Source organism: Rhinolophus sinicus, linkage group LG03 (genome assembly GCF_036562045.2).
Source record: "Rhinolophus sinicus isolate RSC01 linkage group LG03, ASM3656204v1, whole genome shotgun sequence".
NCBI classification, from domain to species: Eukaryota; Metazoa; Chordata; class Mammalia; order Chiroptera; family Rhinolophidae; genus Rhinolophus; species Rhinolophus sinicus.
The window spans coordinates 148074359-148090678 of record NC_133753.1 but is presented as its reverse complement, the minus strand read 5'-3'; the positions used below and the strand labels follow the sequence as shown (position 1 = coordinate 148090678).

At 35.3% G+C, this 16320-nt stretch overlaps 2 protein-coding genes across 3 annotated transcripts in view; both read left to right on the top strand.

Moving 5' to 3' along the window:
- ZFYVE16 (zinc finger FYVE-type containing 16) overlaps positions 1-16320 on the top strand; it is a 119415-nt gene that overhangs the window by 29393 nt on the left and 73702 nt on the right. The gene's annotated exons all lie outside the window — the stretch shown is intronic.
- SPZ1 (spermatogenic leucine zipper 1) lies at positions 429-2297 on the top strand. The gene has a single exon (XM_019728207.2). The coding sequence runs from the start codon at positions 935-937 to the stop codon at positions 2057-2059; it is 1125 nt and encodes a 374-aa protein (XP_019583766.2). The 5' UTR covers positions 429-934; the 3' UTR covers positions 2060-2297.

Genomic DNA, 16320 nt, shown 5'->3' with positions numbered 1-16320 from the left:
GTTTCAAATGCTTTCGATAAATTATGCCATTTTAACAAGTCCTTGTGAAAAGTAATGATTGAAGTTTTATATCACCTGATGTAAAGGACTTAGGAGCACACTTAGTAAGCCTATCTTAAAGGATACAAAGCCAAGAAAAGTCCCAGTTTGTAATTGTGTTGTTAAGGAACCATTCACATGGTCTCTTCTTACTCAATAGAATATTTTTGAATGGAGCAATTCCTGACATTATTTGTCTAAAATCACAAAAAGACGAAGTACTTTGGGGGTTCTATTTTGTAAAGATGACTTTCTTTTACAGTAGCATCTCTCCTCCAATGGAAGCAATAAGTTGTCCAGGTGCTATGAAAGGATGGGGAACCTCACCAGGAGGGCTTCTCTCAGCCAGACACTTAGGAGGTAGAAAAACGCTGCAGTTAAGGTTGGGGTTGTGGGCGGTGGGAATGAGCTAGAAAAGTCATTAAATACAGTTAGAATGAGACGAGTAAAAACCTAGGAAAGTTAAAAGAGGAAAACTGGCTAGAGATCTTTCTGGAGTGAGGAGTAGGATTAGCCCAAGGTTGATTTTGATGCAAGAGTCACTCACTGGGTGGGGGGTTAAGAGGCTTCTATTGTGACACAAAGGAAACGGAAGCTGGGGAAGTCCTGGTTGCTAGGGTCAGGGGAATAAATACCAGAAGCCTGGAGGAGGAGAGATGGGGCCCTAGCTCTGGGTCCTCTTTCTCACCTCCCTCCCCACTAGGTTGTCTGCGATGTCACCTTCCAGGTGAATATCATCTACCTGGTTTCAAACCTTAACTCTGGCCTCTAACTTCTGCTTAGCTCCACATGCTCTACCCATTTGCACAGAGGACCATCACCTTTCCTTCCTGGAATCTCTAAGGTTTTCTGTTTTCCTTGTGCCCTGATCACCTGCCCTACTTACTCAGCTGAGATGGAAGTGCCCACCATCTCTGAAACTCTTAAACCTACTCCTAATCTCAATCAAGAATCTTTGGACCCTAAGATTGTCATTGCCTTACTTGAACTTGGATCAATTCCTCCTGTCTCCCGGAGTTCTCTTCTTTCCCTAAATAATAGTTGCCAACAAGAAACTGAACAACAGACTGAAAAGAAGTTTGAAAATATCTTAAAAGAAATTAGAGATATTCTTAAATATGTGACAGGTTATGAAGACAAGCTCACAGAAGCAAAAGAACCCTTTGAGGAAACCAATATCTTTGAGGATGTGTCAGAACTTAAAGAAGAAATCAGAGGACTTGATAAAATAAATAAAGTGCCATCAGAAAACCCTCTTGGCTATTTAGACCTAGACAAAGAACACAGTGCAGAGAAACAGACGATGACATTGGAAAACCAGAACTCAAAGGACACAGTGCAAGGTTTTGCAAGGAATTTGGTAAATCATTCAGAAATAAGAAGAGCTTGCAATGAATCTCAACTAAATAAGGAAAAAGTTGAGTATGGATTCCATCATGTTCAAGAAGAAAATATCAAACTTAGGAAAAACATGGATCAGTTACTACGGGAAGCAGAACGCTGGAGTGTGCAACACACGGAGCTTAGTGGACTAATAAAATCGTATCAGAAATCTCAGAAAGACACAAGAGTAACTCTTGAAAATCATGGAGTCCATTTCCAAACTCAACAGAATAATGAGGTGTCAGCTAGTCATGAGCGAGAGGCACAGGTGAGGAAACTGAACCATGACATGTATTCATTGCATTTGATCGCAGCTTTGCTGGAGAATGAATGCCAAATCCTACAGAAGAGACTAGAGCTTCTCCACGATCTCCATCATCAGAAAGACGGAACTGTGCAAGAGAAGCCACTTCAGATAAACTGTGAACAGGGCAAGAAAGAACAGAAGCTATCAGAAGCAGAGAAGGTAGAAAGGTCTAAGCAGAAAATGCAAGAAATGGAAGGTACATTTCAGAAAAGAGACAAATGCTATAGAAGCCTGGATGCTTGTCATAATAAGAAAGTTCGTAAGAACAGTTTCAATACTCGTATTGCAAGAAGAGTTCTTGTGAGAAGAAAGAGGCCAGCTAGTACGTAAGATAGAAAATACAAAAAGTAGAAAAAAAGGCAATTCTTCAAAAAACTATGATACATCCAACTCCAGGCGTCATCAATCATCAAACCTAGAGTAGATCTGTTGGTTCAACTAAGACAGAGCTATAGAATAAGATTAACATTACTTATTACCTCAGTAGTTAAATAAGTTTGGTCTTTAATGGCTGTTAGTGTCAATATCAAGTTCAAAAATTGTCACCTTTGCAATTTGCTTGTTTTGGTAGTTATTAAATAGAGATCCTTTGACACTTTAACCAAAAGTGTGAAGTTACATGTCCAATTTAGTAAAGATCTAAATAAAGACCAGAATAAAGGAAAGTTTCTTTTTATTTAATCATTACCTGGGGTGGGGGTGGGGAAGGTGAAGTTCTGGGGGAAAAAGTATATAACAATTTAATTGTGAATCTTCAAACCTCATTTTCTCAATGTAACTTACTTTTTCCTATTATCCAATGAAGTGTGGGAAGTAGTGGAGTTAAAAAACAAACAAAACAAACAAACAAACAAACAAACTGTTAAACCACTCCTACACAGTTTTTCTCTTCTCATAAATCTCCTCATCCCCTGAAGCTACTTTTCCTAATATTCCTCCTTTGCTCCTCAACTAGAAAACAGTGGGCAAACCAGGCAGCACAGGCCTTTGGGGAAGGACACCTTGGCTTGTTTAGAATAAAAATGTATCTATAATAAATTTTGTTCTGTGCTGGAAAAATTCTGCCCATTCCTCCAGGTGGGAGCAATAGAATTACCCAGGAAAGAAAGCAATAATTTCTGTTAAGGGAGCTGGTCTTTTGGCTCCAGAAATGATGGAACAGATGCATTTCTCCCTATTCCTCCCATTAAGTAAGCTAAGAACTGAACATATGTATAAAATAAACAAGAGACTCTGAAAGAGGGATAGAAGGAGACTTTGACCAGGGACCCAGAATTTAAGGAACAGCATGGTGTGGAGTTTCCTGGGTTTTCTTTTTGTCTCTTTTATATCCTGGACTAAATGCTGGAGGAGTAATGCATTTAGACAAAATACAATCCCTCCCACCCAAGCCTGTTTTCTCTTGCCAAAGGATGAGGAACAGGACAGTCTGGCAAGACAAACCTTTTGACAAAAACTGCCCTACTCTAGCCAAACTACATGGAAAATGCTGTGCCTCCATCCTCACTCCCATCAGCAAGTATTGAATGGAGAGCCTAGACTTTCATTAGTGCCTGGTGGTAATGAGGCATGTCTCCCCCTTTCTTCTGGGGTGGTGCAAAGGAGGCAGCCCTGAAGTTCTACCCCTGTCTTATGGTAACAGGTGCTTCTCCCCTCCTCCTTCCTCTAGTGAAGTGGAATGTCAGTGGAGGCCACAAGGGTAGCCTGGATTTCTACACCCTTCCCCTGCTGGCACAGTATCAGAGGAAGACTGCTAAAATAGAAAATTTCAATAAGGTCCAGGGTCTCATAACATAATGCCCAAATATCCAGGATACATAGACAAATCACGCATCATACCAAAAATCAGGAAAATCTCAACTTGAACAAGATAACAGATGTCAAAAATGGCATAACAGAGATGTTGGAATTATCTGACAAGGATTTCAAGTTAGTCATTATAAAAATGCTTAATTGAGCAATTATAAACACACTCAAAACAAATGAAAAAATAGAAAGTCTCAGTAAATAAATTAAAAATATAAAGAAGAAACAAATGGAAAGTGTAGAATTTTTAAAAAGCAAAATAGGTGGGCTGTGCCCCCCCCACAACTAGATTGAAAATGGTGACTGGACTTGGAGCTGAGCTGCGTCCTCCACAACTAAGATTGAAAGGACAACTTGACTTGGAGATAGGTCCTGGGAAAAACACACTGTTCCCCAATAAAGTCCTGGAAACACACACTATTCCCCAATAAAGTTAAGTAACGTTCTTTACTTAAAAAAAAAAAAGTAAAATAAACTCACTGGATATGCTCAGCAGTAGAATGCTGATATCAGAGGAAAGAATCTATGAACTTGAAGAAAGAACAATTAAAATTTCCCATCTGAACAATAGACTGGAAAAAAAATAGTTTTAAGAACCTATGGAACAGTAACAAAATATCTAACATTGGTGTTATCAGAGTCCCCCCCCCGAAAAAAAAAGGGTATAATGTGGGCTGAAAAAGTATTCAATGACAAATTGGCTAAAATGTCTCCAAATTTAGTGAAAGTCATAAACCTACAGATTCAAGAAATCACGTGAACTCCAAAATGTATAAATACAAAGAAGTTCAAGGTGCTCATAATGAAATTTCTTAAACCTTAAGACAAAGTAAAAATCTTGAAAGCAGTTAGAAGAGACTCATTTGATGTATGAGAACAATGATCCAAATGACAGCAAATTTCTCATCAGAAACTACAGAGACCTGAAGGAAATGAACATTTTTCAAGAACTGAAATAAATGTCAACCCAGATTTGTTTGCCCAGTGAAAATATCCATTAGGAATGCAGATGAAATCAATACATTTTCAGATAGAGGAAAACTGAGAGAATTTGTCACTATGTATTTGTTGGGAGAGTCCATTTGGTTACGTAACCAATCCTTATTTTTTCCACAGTCAAGAAAAGGAGTGATCGCTTTAGCCTCAGACTATGTCCTATTCCATTTCCAAACAGTAATTTCACATAAGACGTACTAAATTAATGAAATGAGAAACTACAACATTGCTGAACCAGTCACTTCTTACATTTAACTTGTTCATATGTATTACCTGAGCAAATTCTGTCAGTGTCATTTATCTGTCAAATGTTAAGGGGCTATTTCTCCAGTTTGTAAACTGTGCACTGAAGCTACCCCAGTACCACAACAAACTCACAAGGGAACTGCAGGATTTTTAAATGTTTGAGAGAAGCACAGCAATGTGCAACATCTGTTGCACACAACACAAACTCAAGGTAGTCATAGTTTCAACACAAATTGGATTACACCAATTTGTATATGATTGCGCCATACACAAAAGTGAAAATTCCACTGGTGAGAACTCATTTCCATCTATTTGAAAGCAATTGGGAAGTGAAGGTTTTAGTTAGACAACCATGCTGCCCAGGCAGAAGGAGGAATTAATTTTGAAACGCTGTGAAATGTAGACAAAATATTTTTGTGTTTCTGCACAGTTAGGTTTTTTTGAGCAAATTTTATGGAAATTTGTACTAATAGCTAACTCTAGAAGATAATTGACAATTGTGTAGAAAAAGAGAACTCAAAAGACTTACCCACCTTTGGAGATGTGTTGTTTACATTTCAAGTTGGGGTAAGACATGGATGGGACTTTGGGGATATCTGTCTCTGGGTCGTAAAGCTGGTGACACTGGGCTTATATGGCCCCTGGAGAGATTGATTGATTGATTGATTGATTGATTGATTGATTGATTGATTTTTAAATAATCTTTTTTTTTTTTTTTTTTTTTTTTAAGATTTTATTGGGAAAGGCGAACAGGACTTTATTGGGGAACAGTGTGTACTTCCAGGACATTTTTCCTAGTCAAGTTATTGTCCTTTCAATCTTAGTTGTGGAGGGTGCCGTTCAGCTTCAGCTTTAAGTTGTTGTCCTTTCAGTCTTAGTTGTGGAGGGCGCAGCTCAGCTCCAGGTCCAGTTGTTGTTGCTAGTTGCAGGGGGCACAGCCCACCATCCCTTGCGGGAGTCGAACCGGCAACCTTGTGGTTGAGAGGGCATGCTCCAACCAACTGAGCCATCCGGGAGGCAGCTCAGCTCAAGGTGCCATGTTCAATCTTAGTTGCAGAGGGCAGAGCCCACCATCCCTTGCAGGACTCAAGGAATTGAACTGGCAACCTTGTGGTTGAGAGCCCACTGGCCCATGTGGGAATCGAACCGGCAGCCTTCGGAGTCAGGAGCACGAAGCTCTAACCACCTGAGCCACCGGGCGGCCCCCAATCTTTTTTTTTGAAAGAGATTTATTTAACATTATAAAAGAGTTAGAGTGAGAACCAAGGATCCTTTACATCTTGTCTTCAAAGAGCAGAAGGTTTCTTTTCTCCCTCCTCTTGGAAGTGGAGAACAGCTGCCTTTTATTTTTTCCATAAATGCCTAGATTTATTTTCTCAGCATTCCTCCCTTATATTACACACCCTGTTGCATGCAGGGTGACAGATAATTCTCACAGCATCTCTCCAGGTGTAAGAATTGGAGCACAGGGAACTGGCACAATTATTATTATTATGTAAGTAATAATAATCTGTCTCTGATCCATAACCCTCATGCGTGCAGTCAGGACAAAATAAAGGTGAATATTAAAAACCCAACAAAGATGATCACAATCTCCACCACAGGTTCTATTAATATTATGAATGAAGCACAGGGCATAAGTAATTTTCATACGTTGGAAGTACTGAAAATACAATTTGAAATATTGGCCCCCATTCCATAAATCAGCATTTCTTTCTCATGTTTGGAATATGGATCATGTTATAAATAATATAAGAGCCAAATTTTTCCTATTCCAGCCTTCCGTAAATGAAAAAATTTCCAGAGAAACAACATTGCGGGAACTAAAAGAATTGCATGTCTTTCCATTTGCCTTTCCCTCTAATGGAAACTACCACCTACAGTGTTTTATTTTTCCAACCATCTTGATTAATAAAACATTGTGCAGTTCATTTCTACACTTTACCAGCTATATGATTCATATTACCAAGAAAGAACTTGTTGCTAAAATAAATGATAGCTTTTTAATTAAGCTTCAAATACAGCAAGCAATCTCTGCTCTATCAGGCCCTCCAGATTTGGCATTGACTTTAACATTTTATATGTGTAATAAAATTGTTCTCCTACCACAAGGATATATATGTGTATATATAGTTCAATTCCAAAGCATGGAAATGAGAATTTTCTAAAAATAAGGCATTTTTAAAGGTGTTTCATGTGGGTTCCAGAAGATAATAATCTAATGCATTTTTTCAATTAATTTAAAAATTATTTGGAGAAATAACATGGCATTTTATATGGAAAGACCTTTAAGCCATCACTTGTTGACAGTAAAAAGCCAAGGTGTGAAATGAGTGCAAATCTGGAACAAGAATCCTCACTGACGTGGTCCAGAGTTCTTTAACACTATATTCTCTCATATCTGAGTGTCATATTCCAATAAAAGTCAAACTGTGTTTTTGAAACTTTTAGATATCCATTCCCATCATCAGTATACTTTTGTCCAGCAGCAGTAGTAATTTTTAAGATATATATTTTTGGACAATACTCCCAGGAAAAAGGGAAAATACATACAAACTTCTCTGTCAAATAAATTTTCCCCAATAAATTCTTCTAGTAATGAAGTAGAGATTCTTGATTTCCAAGTACTTGGAATTTTTTTTTATTGTATATATAATTTTATTATATATATATATATATATATATATATATATATATATATATATATATATATTATTGTATATGTAAAATAAAGATGGTATAATGGGAGAAGCATTGTACAAAGAGGGAAGTGATTCTGGGTCCTAACTTATTGAGTCCTAATTGTTCCTTTTACAAGGTGGGGATAGTAACTTTATTTTGGACCAAGGACTAGTGGTCAAAGATTCCTCAGCTTTCTCTCACTAAAGTTTTATTGCTCTCTGTGGAGTAGGAAAAGATTAGATGAGAGAATTAGAAACTATTCATAAGCAAGCATGGCCAAAAATGAAAGAAACAGTAGCAAACAATCCAGGCATATAAGATGTCCAGAAATCGGGGTCATTGATAATTTGAAAGTAAAAAGAAAGATTTACATAAAGGAGAAAAGTATACCAGATCAAAGTAGAGAACTGAATTTATCATCATCATCATCATCATCATCATCATCACATTATCATTATTAATTATTTTTAAATGTTCTCCCACAAACCTGATTGATGAAGAAAGTCATTTAAAAAATATTTCTTAACATAAGTAAAGGCCTCAAAGATTCGTGATAGGAATGTCACAGTCGGTTGAATGTTTTTCTTTTCTAACAATTACACAGTTTTCCAGAGAAAACTACTAACCACTAATCCATATTTAATGAAATTTTCTCTCACAGGCATACATCATTTTGATTCACACTGGGCTGTTATGAAGCTTCATTTATGAGCAAGTAGGAGCTGATATTTGCCCTCTGTTTTGATTTAAAACATACTTTTTTTTAAATTTAAGAAAAAAGTACTGTTCAGTGGTCCTCATATTTTTGAGGAAAATTTTTTATTTTGTTTTATTTGTATCTTTTCCCTTTTATTTGATTTACTACTTTAATCTTTTCTAAAAACTGGATTTGGGTTTGTTAATCTTCCTTATTATCTTTAGTATTCCATTTCAATGATTTCTGCCCTTATCTTGATTTCCTTTTTTCCCCAGTTGTTTTTTTGTGCCTTTTCTATCTCTTGAGTTGAATGCTTACTGTGTTTATTTTTAACTTTTTATGCTGTCTCATAAACATATTTAAAGCCATTAATGTCGCTGTATATACTGCTGTGGATGTGGATCACAAATGTTCCTACAAAATGTTTTCATTATTGTTAATTTTAAGTTTTTAAAAATATTTTTATGATAGCCTTGATAACCCAAACATTATTAAGCAGAGTAGTACATACACTGTTATGACTTTAAGTATTATTCTTTAAATTATACATAGGGATCTTACGGTATCCTTTGTGTATTTGACATATTTCATAGAAAAAAAATATAAGGAAAAAAATACACTTATCTTACAACCCAGCAATTTTACTTCCACTTATAAATGCTATAGAAACGCTTGCACGTGAGCAAAAGTAGACATGTATAATAATATTCTTTGCAGCATTGCAATACTATGGCAAATAAACCTAATGTCTATCATCAAAGAATGATTAAACTAGGCTATATTTATGAAAAGTAATAATATAGAAGTTAAAATGAACTAAATTTACATGTACCAACATGGAGAGATATTTTTTTGACATCTTTGGTCAGAATTTAGGGCTCATATTAATTATGAGATTGAATCAAAAGAAGCATATTTTCTTATTAATCTAAGAACCTTAATAAAATTGACCACTGAAAGTTTTACGTATCTTAGAGGGATATAGTATTTACACAATACTGTTTACGTTACTGTTTGTTATTTTCATTGTTTTTCACGTAGTTCTTTCAACAGTGAAATACTACTATACAATATTCTCAGTCACTGTATTCTAAATATATTGATATCACTTATAGCCATATTTAGATTTTCCAATAGTGTTTTCAAACACAAAGTTTATTGATTAAATTTATTTTTAAAAAGAGTACATTAGTACCTCTAACAGGCATACACTCAAATGTGCCTATTACCTTCTTTATATTATAGCATTATAGCTATAATGGCATCTTCTGTTTACCTAGTATAATTCTTATTTATGAAAAGTAACTAGTCAACAGTATAATTTTTGTAGATAACTCCAATCATTAGTCCTATTTTCAGCCTTGTAGTCTTTTGAGTTCATGCATTTATTATCAACATAGAAATTTTACCTTGTTATAAGGCTTTTGAAAAATGCATTTTGTTGCCTACCTGGGTTTGGCTTCTCTTTAAAAATTTCCACTGGGCTGTTGGAAGATACAAATTCAGTGGGAAAGTATTCAGTCTTATGTCCCTCAAGATGAAGTTGGCTGTAGATTTACATAAATATTCTTTATCAAGTACAGAAATTTCTCTCTATTCTCAGGTTTCTGAGAACTTTTGTCAGGAATAAGTGTTGAATTTTGTCCAATGCTTTTTCTGCATCAATGGATATGCTTATGTGATATTTTTAAATGAGACTGTTAATATGGTGACTGACATAGAGTGATTTTTGAATATTGAACCAGCTTTGTATCCCTGAAATAAACTCACTTTGTGGTAGTATATTTTAAAATATATTGCTGAATTATATTTGCTAATATTTTGATGAGAATTTTTGTGTCTATATTCATAAGGGATATTTATCTATAGTTTTCTTTTTTGTACGGTCTGTGTATGGCTTCAGTATTAAGGTAATATTTTAAAGATGGGGATTTCCTAAAGTCAAATTTCCTCAGCTGGGACATAGACCCATTGTGTGAGCAGCACCTGTCACTCCCAAGAGATCTGGGGTGGTGGGGGAGACCAGGGAACGAATGCAAACATGAGGCTCATGCTGCCTCTGCTATAAGTAATAAATTCTTTGTTTCTTATCCAGAAGTCTTACGTCTTCCACCAGCGCCTATGAAACTGTGGCAGATTAACTACGCAGTTGGCTTGGAAGTAGGGTAAGATCTCAGACCATTCATAGTTCTTGACAATGTCCAGCATACAACTGGATACATGATCGTGAATTCAGAAGAAAAGTTGGGGCTAAAGGTGTGGCTCTGGTGTCATTAGCACATAAGTGGTAATTAAACTATGGTAATGGATGCATCCTCTAGGCTAGTGTTACCTGGAAAGGCGGATTTAGCACAGAGCTTTGAGGAACTCCACCATGTAATAATCTGACAGAAGAGGGGGAGTTCAAAAGAGACTAGAAGAAGCCTTCAGGTCAGTGAGGTGCTACAGAACCAAAGGGAGATAGTGCTTTAAGGAGAGAATGGTCAAGTGGGTCAAATGCTGAGAGACCAAGTAAGAGTTGATCTGAAAATGTCCATTGAATTTAGCAATTTGAAAGTCACTGTGACTTAGCAAGAGCAGTAAGAGCAGTTTAGTGGAGCAATTGGGTAGAATACTAATTGGAGATGGGTGAGATGAGGAAATGGAGGCAATGAGTGAAGGCCAACATCTTTTTCCTACAGAAGAAGAGAAAGGAAGAGAGTTTGCTTCGGCAAAGTTATGCAAAAACTTTGCGTAATGTTTATAGGCAAAGATTATACAAAAAACAATGTGATCACCACCAGTGGTTTTCAGGAGTGACTGAAAATACTTCCCCTGCTTTCAAAATGTTTTGGTCTAAAGACAGTCATTTGGTTTGGGGCTGAATAGCTACACAGAGCTGTTGAGCACATGTGTATTAAAAGAGTTATTCTTATTCCAAGAGATTTTCCAATGCCTCCACCATCAAATACAGAGACAATGAGAAAAACTCAGAAATGAACTTAATAAGGATATAGGCCATTGACAAAACTGCAAAAACAGATTAAAAGTTAAGAATGAAAGTCATATTTGGGGAAAAAGTGTATGAAGAAATTTATTATACTCAAGATAACTAAAGCACAGAAGTCCTGCTTGCGAGCACTTATGTAAGAAATATCAGATGAAGAGATGATCATAAATAGGGAGAAAATGGTACCAGACTTATCGGGGGGATCACTTCATAAGTTATATAAATGTCTAAGCACGTCACTGTACATCTGAAACTAATATAAAATAATCTCGAATGTCAACTATAATTTAAAAAAAGTCACAGGATATAAAGTACAACATAGGGAATACAGTCAATAATATTGTAATAACTATGTACAGTGTCAGATGGGTAATAGACTTATTGGGGTTATCATTTCTTGAGGTATATGAATGTCTAATCACTATGTTGTTTTGTATACCTGAAACTAATAATAAGAAAAGAAAAATAAATAAATAGGGAAATGAAGAGAATGAAGTCTCAAATAAGCCAAAATCCTTTGTAAACTGAGCATCCGCTGTAATCATTCTGTAAGAAGACTTCAGTGAGAAGCAGAGACAGAATGTTCCCTTTTTGCATTTAGTGTGTACTTTTCTTTAACCTGTTTGTCATATAATTTTGTTTAATTTCTATTATAAGGGCCCAAAACCCCACGTGTTTCTATTTATATTTATTTATCCAATGAAGGTAGGGTGAAATCAATATTAAGATAAATTATAAAACATGGAGGAAAAAATACATCTTGTGCCCTTTAGAGTTTGTTCTTGATCTGAAGTAATAAATTAAAGATGTACTGACTATGGTACCCCAGGAGCAGAAAAAAACTAATATAGTTGGGAATGCTATTATAGAGGGTAGTATCACTACTCTATTCCAATCTTCTTTACAGAGAGATTAAAACCTGTCCTTCATGGGTTTTTGTACCCTACTAAACAATAGGGTACAAAAAGTCACAGACCCTTGTTTCCCTAAAGCAAATTTAACCTGCTTTGAGGCGCAGGGAAAAATCAACCTCTGCTACTTGATCGCTCCTTCTTTCCATGGGATGACACAAGAATTCTGGGCTCCTATGTCTCAGTAAACAGGGGTTAGGTCTGGCCCATTGCCTTCAATGTTTGCATTTGCCATTCCTTCAAAGGCCCCGTGGTGCTAGAGAGCCTGCCATTGTCTTTTGGACACTGAGGCTCCAGGTGGCTTCAAGCACAATTCTCGCCTGATTCTCCCTACAGACTTCAGAACATCTCTACGTTCTCTGGTTTTCTGCCACCAATTGGTCTCTGTAGTTTCCTGCTGTCTTCCCAGGCCTGAAAGAAGTTAAAAATTGTCTCTCTCAGTCTTAAGAAACATGATCCATCTTTGTAGTAGTGGGGATGAGCAAACAACATGCTAACTCCAATTGATTTTTTAAAATAAACCATCCAGTTTAATTCACATAACTCAAAAATTATCTTACGCATCTATTTCATCATTCTCTCTCACAAAATGTCTTTATTAAAGGAAAAAATAACTGATTTGAATTTGACTTCTCTTTCTGGCTTCAGTGTAAGTGATGACTGGCAGGGGAATTAGTTCACTAACAGTTAGCTGTTCTCTCTATAGATTTGTTCTAAGCCTGAAGTATCTGTGCCATTTTAAGGTCTACTGTGAGTTTCTTGTTACCCAGCTTTCAAATAGTTAGTTCAAATGCTGCATAAAATAGTACATATTTGCTTGATAGTGTATGTATTTGTATAAGTATTAAGTATAATACATATGATGTTAAGTATAATACATAATACATATAAACATAATATATATTAAATATAATAAAATACTCATACATATACATTTGTATATGTATTTGTATATGTATTAAATATAGTACATGTATTAAATATATATATTTGTATATGAACATGTATACGTATTAACTTTGAGATATTTCATCTAACCTTAGGTGTGAAAACAAACATATTTTTGAAAAAGTTTTTATATTGAGCACTTTGTGTTAGTGAATGAAAAATAAAATAGAAACCTAATAGATTCATGACTAGATTATGTACAGATTTTAATTTTACTGACTGCATTGTCTATTTATGGTAATTATGTTTTTGAGTTGGGATTATGGCAATGGATACTACTTGTTATTATTATATGCATATGTATTAGGTATTTGGATGAAGCATTGTGAAAATGCTTAGATATATAAAAGATACAAAATTAAGGGGGCTGTCTGATACGCTGGGGAGTTGAATTAGAATATGACCCTTAAAAATTGTACAAGTGAAGGGAAATTTATGTAAAATATATTTGCCTGGAAAACTATAACGAAAATGAGTATAGGGTAATTTATTCATGAAGGAAAAAGCATGCTTTAGAGAAAGATAATGAGATAAAAAATGCTATTACATTATATCTTGAAATATCAGGTGACTCAGAGAACTTGTGTAATAATATTGAAGTAATATATCCTAAAAATCTAGATATATAATTATCCCTCATTTTGGATTCTATGAATATAAGTCCAACAATATATCTGTCATTCAAAGACAGCCATAGTTAATAATATAATATATTATATCTCCATCTTTTTATCTATTGATTTTATTTTACATAGCATAATCACAATATATAATTCAACTTTTGGTTACCTGTATATGATATGTGTATTTTATGGATTATTTACAGAAAACTTTTCATTACAGTTTAGTTTTTCATTCATAATAAGCTATGGTCTTAGCTAACCTCTAACATTAGTTTGCAATTGTCAAGAAATAGAAATAATTTTAATATAAGGAAAATAACTGGGCTACCAAATACTCAAATGTTTTTATACACAAATGAAATTGTTCTTTAAATTATTCAATTTTTACCTCACTACTTCATGAGTACTTACTATTTGAAAGGGACAGTGTTAGAGTCAATGAGAATCAGAAAGACAAACAATAGATGTTTTTGCCTTGGAGGAGTGAACAATTCAGTGAATTATAACACTGTGACTATCGTTTAGAATTAATGGTTATTTTTCTTACCAACATGCACAGATTGAGAAATGACTTAAGATTATTTGGAAGAGATTTGGCCAATTAAATTTTCTATTATTTCATATGGTGATTGAAATGAAGACATTTGTACATCAGATATAGTATTAAATCAAATCTTAATGAAAAAGAATTCCTGTGTAATTTGAGAAATAACTTCTAAAAATCATCCCACTTATTTCTAACTGAACTTTTGGATCACTTGAGGAATTCATGCCAATTCTAAAATATTTGACCAACTATTTTCTCTCAATACTAGTCATCACTTTAGTCATCAACCTCTTCATTTTCTTTTTATTTATTTATTTATTTTCTTTTTTATTTTATTAAATTTATTGGGGTGACAATTTTCATTATTTTCAATAGTAATCAAATCTTGTTGATGGGTTTAGGAAGCTTAAATTACATAGTAGCATGTTCTTCCAAATTTCTAAATAGTTTACCCTGAACACTGTATTATTTGTAAACAAGCTATTTCCCTTTCACGTGTAACTTGGATGAAGAAAAATACCAGGAGCATATAACATTGAACTATTTGCAGCTTTTTCCTCAACATTTATTGTTTCTTAATTGGTGTTAAAATAATAAACATTTTTAAAGAAGAAACTCAGTGCCCTGTGAATTCCCCCCCCCCCCTTTCTTCTACCTCCTCCCCCACTCTGGTTCAAGCCCCGTTGTTTCTCCGTCTAGTTGTGTAGGACACAGCTCCCTGGCCCATCCTGGTATTGTGAGCCTTGCGCTCCCCCCAGCTGAGGCAGTTGGTTGCCAGTTGTAGGTCAGCTCTCTGTCTGCTCATAGCAGCCCAGCTCCAGGGAGAGTTGTTGTTCACAATCTTAGCTGTGGAGGGCGCAGCTCACTGGCTCTTGTGGGAATCCAACCCAATGACCTCGGCATTAGGAGCATGGCCTCCAACCACCAGAGCTACCGGGTTGGACTCTGATCTGTGATTCTTAAGATTTGTAGTTGACCATTGGGTTCGATAATTATTTTTTGTAAACAGCACTTGTTTCTTTTAAAACAACTATATTTTGAGAAAAAGACAGCTAAAATCATTTTCTCAGAAGAAAGCAACTTTGTTACAAATTATCGTCTGACTCAGGCCCTGGTCTGTTGATTAAAACAGTGACGCTAAGGAAAAATAGCCATTGTTCTGACGACCACAAGAACTTGTTAATTAACTTTACTCAGTCCCACAGCCACAGACTGTTAACTACATTTTCTGAAACAAGTGTTTTGCAAAGTAATAAGAGTGAAAAACCACCATTTGTTTGTTTGTTTGTTTGTTTATTGTTAACTAAAGTCCATGTGTTATTTAGATTTTCTTAGTTTTTAACCTAACATCCTTTTTCTGTTTCAGGATTTCACATTACATTTAGTTGGCATGTCTCCTTAGGCTGCTCTTGCTGTGACAATTTCTCAGTCTTTCCATGTTTTTGATGACCTTGACAGTTGAGGACTACTGGTCAGATACACTGTAGCATGCCCTTCTATTGGATTTCACCTGCTGGTTTTCTTATGATAAGACTGGGTTATGGGTTTGTCAGAGGAAGATTGTAGAGGTAAAGAGCCATTTTCAATATCGTATCAAGGGTACAGACTGTCAACTTAATTTGTGGCTGTTGATATTGACCTTGGTCACCTGGCTGAAGTAGTGTTTCTCAGGTTTCTCCCCTGGAAAATTACTCTCCTCCACTCCCCTTCCCATATACTACTCTTTGGGAGGAAGTCACTATGCATGGACCATTTACTTTTGGAAAACAATTTAGTCTTTTACTATAGATTAGTAACAGGCTTCCGTTTGAGTTCCAAAAAATTAGGCACAACTCAGAGTTTGGTTAGAACATTACAACTGAATACTAGAGTGGATTTAGAGCAAGTTTCGATTTATCTGGAGTGAGTCACAATATATAATTTGTCCAGTTTATTAATTTTCAAAAGAGTAAAGTATAATGAAGTACATTTGCTCCTAAAATACATACACCTTTATTTATCTCTCTATTTTGTTTGTTTTTAAGACTTACAAGGTACTTTGGGACCTTGCAGTGAATTCACCAGGATCATCAATGGGAATAACAATTAGATTCAACAAACAACAGATATTTGTTGACTTTACTAACATATTCCCACATTTTACTGA

Bases quoted from the DNA above. Each gene is read 5' to 3' on its own strand.
- SPZ1 (XM_019728207.2), top strand. From the start codon at position 935: ATGGAAGTGCCCACCATCTCTGAAACTCTTAAACCTACTCCTAATCTC.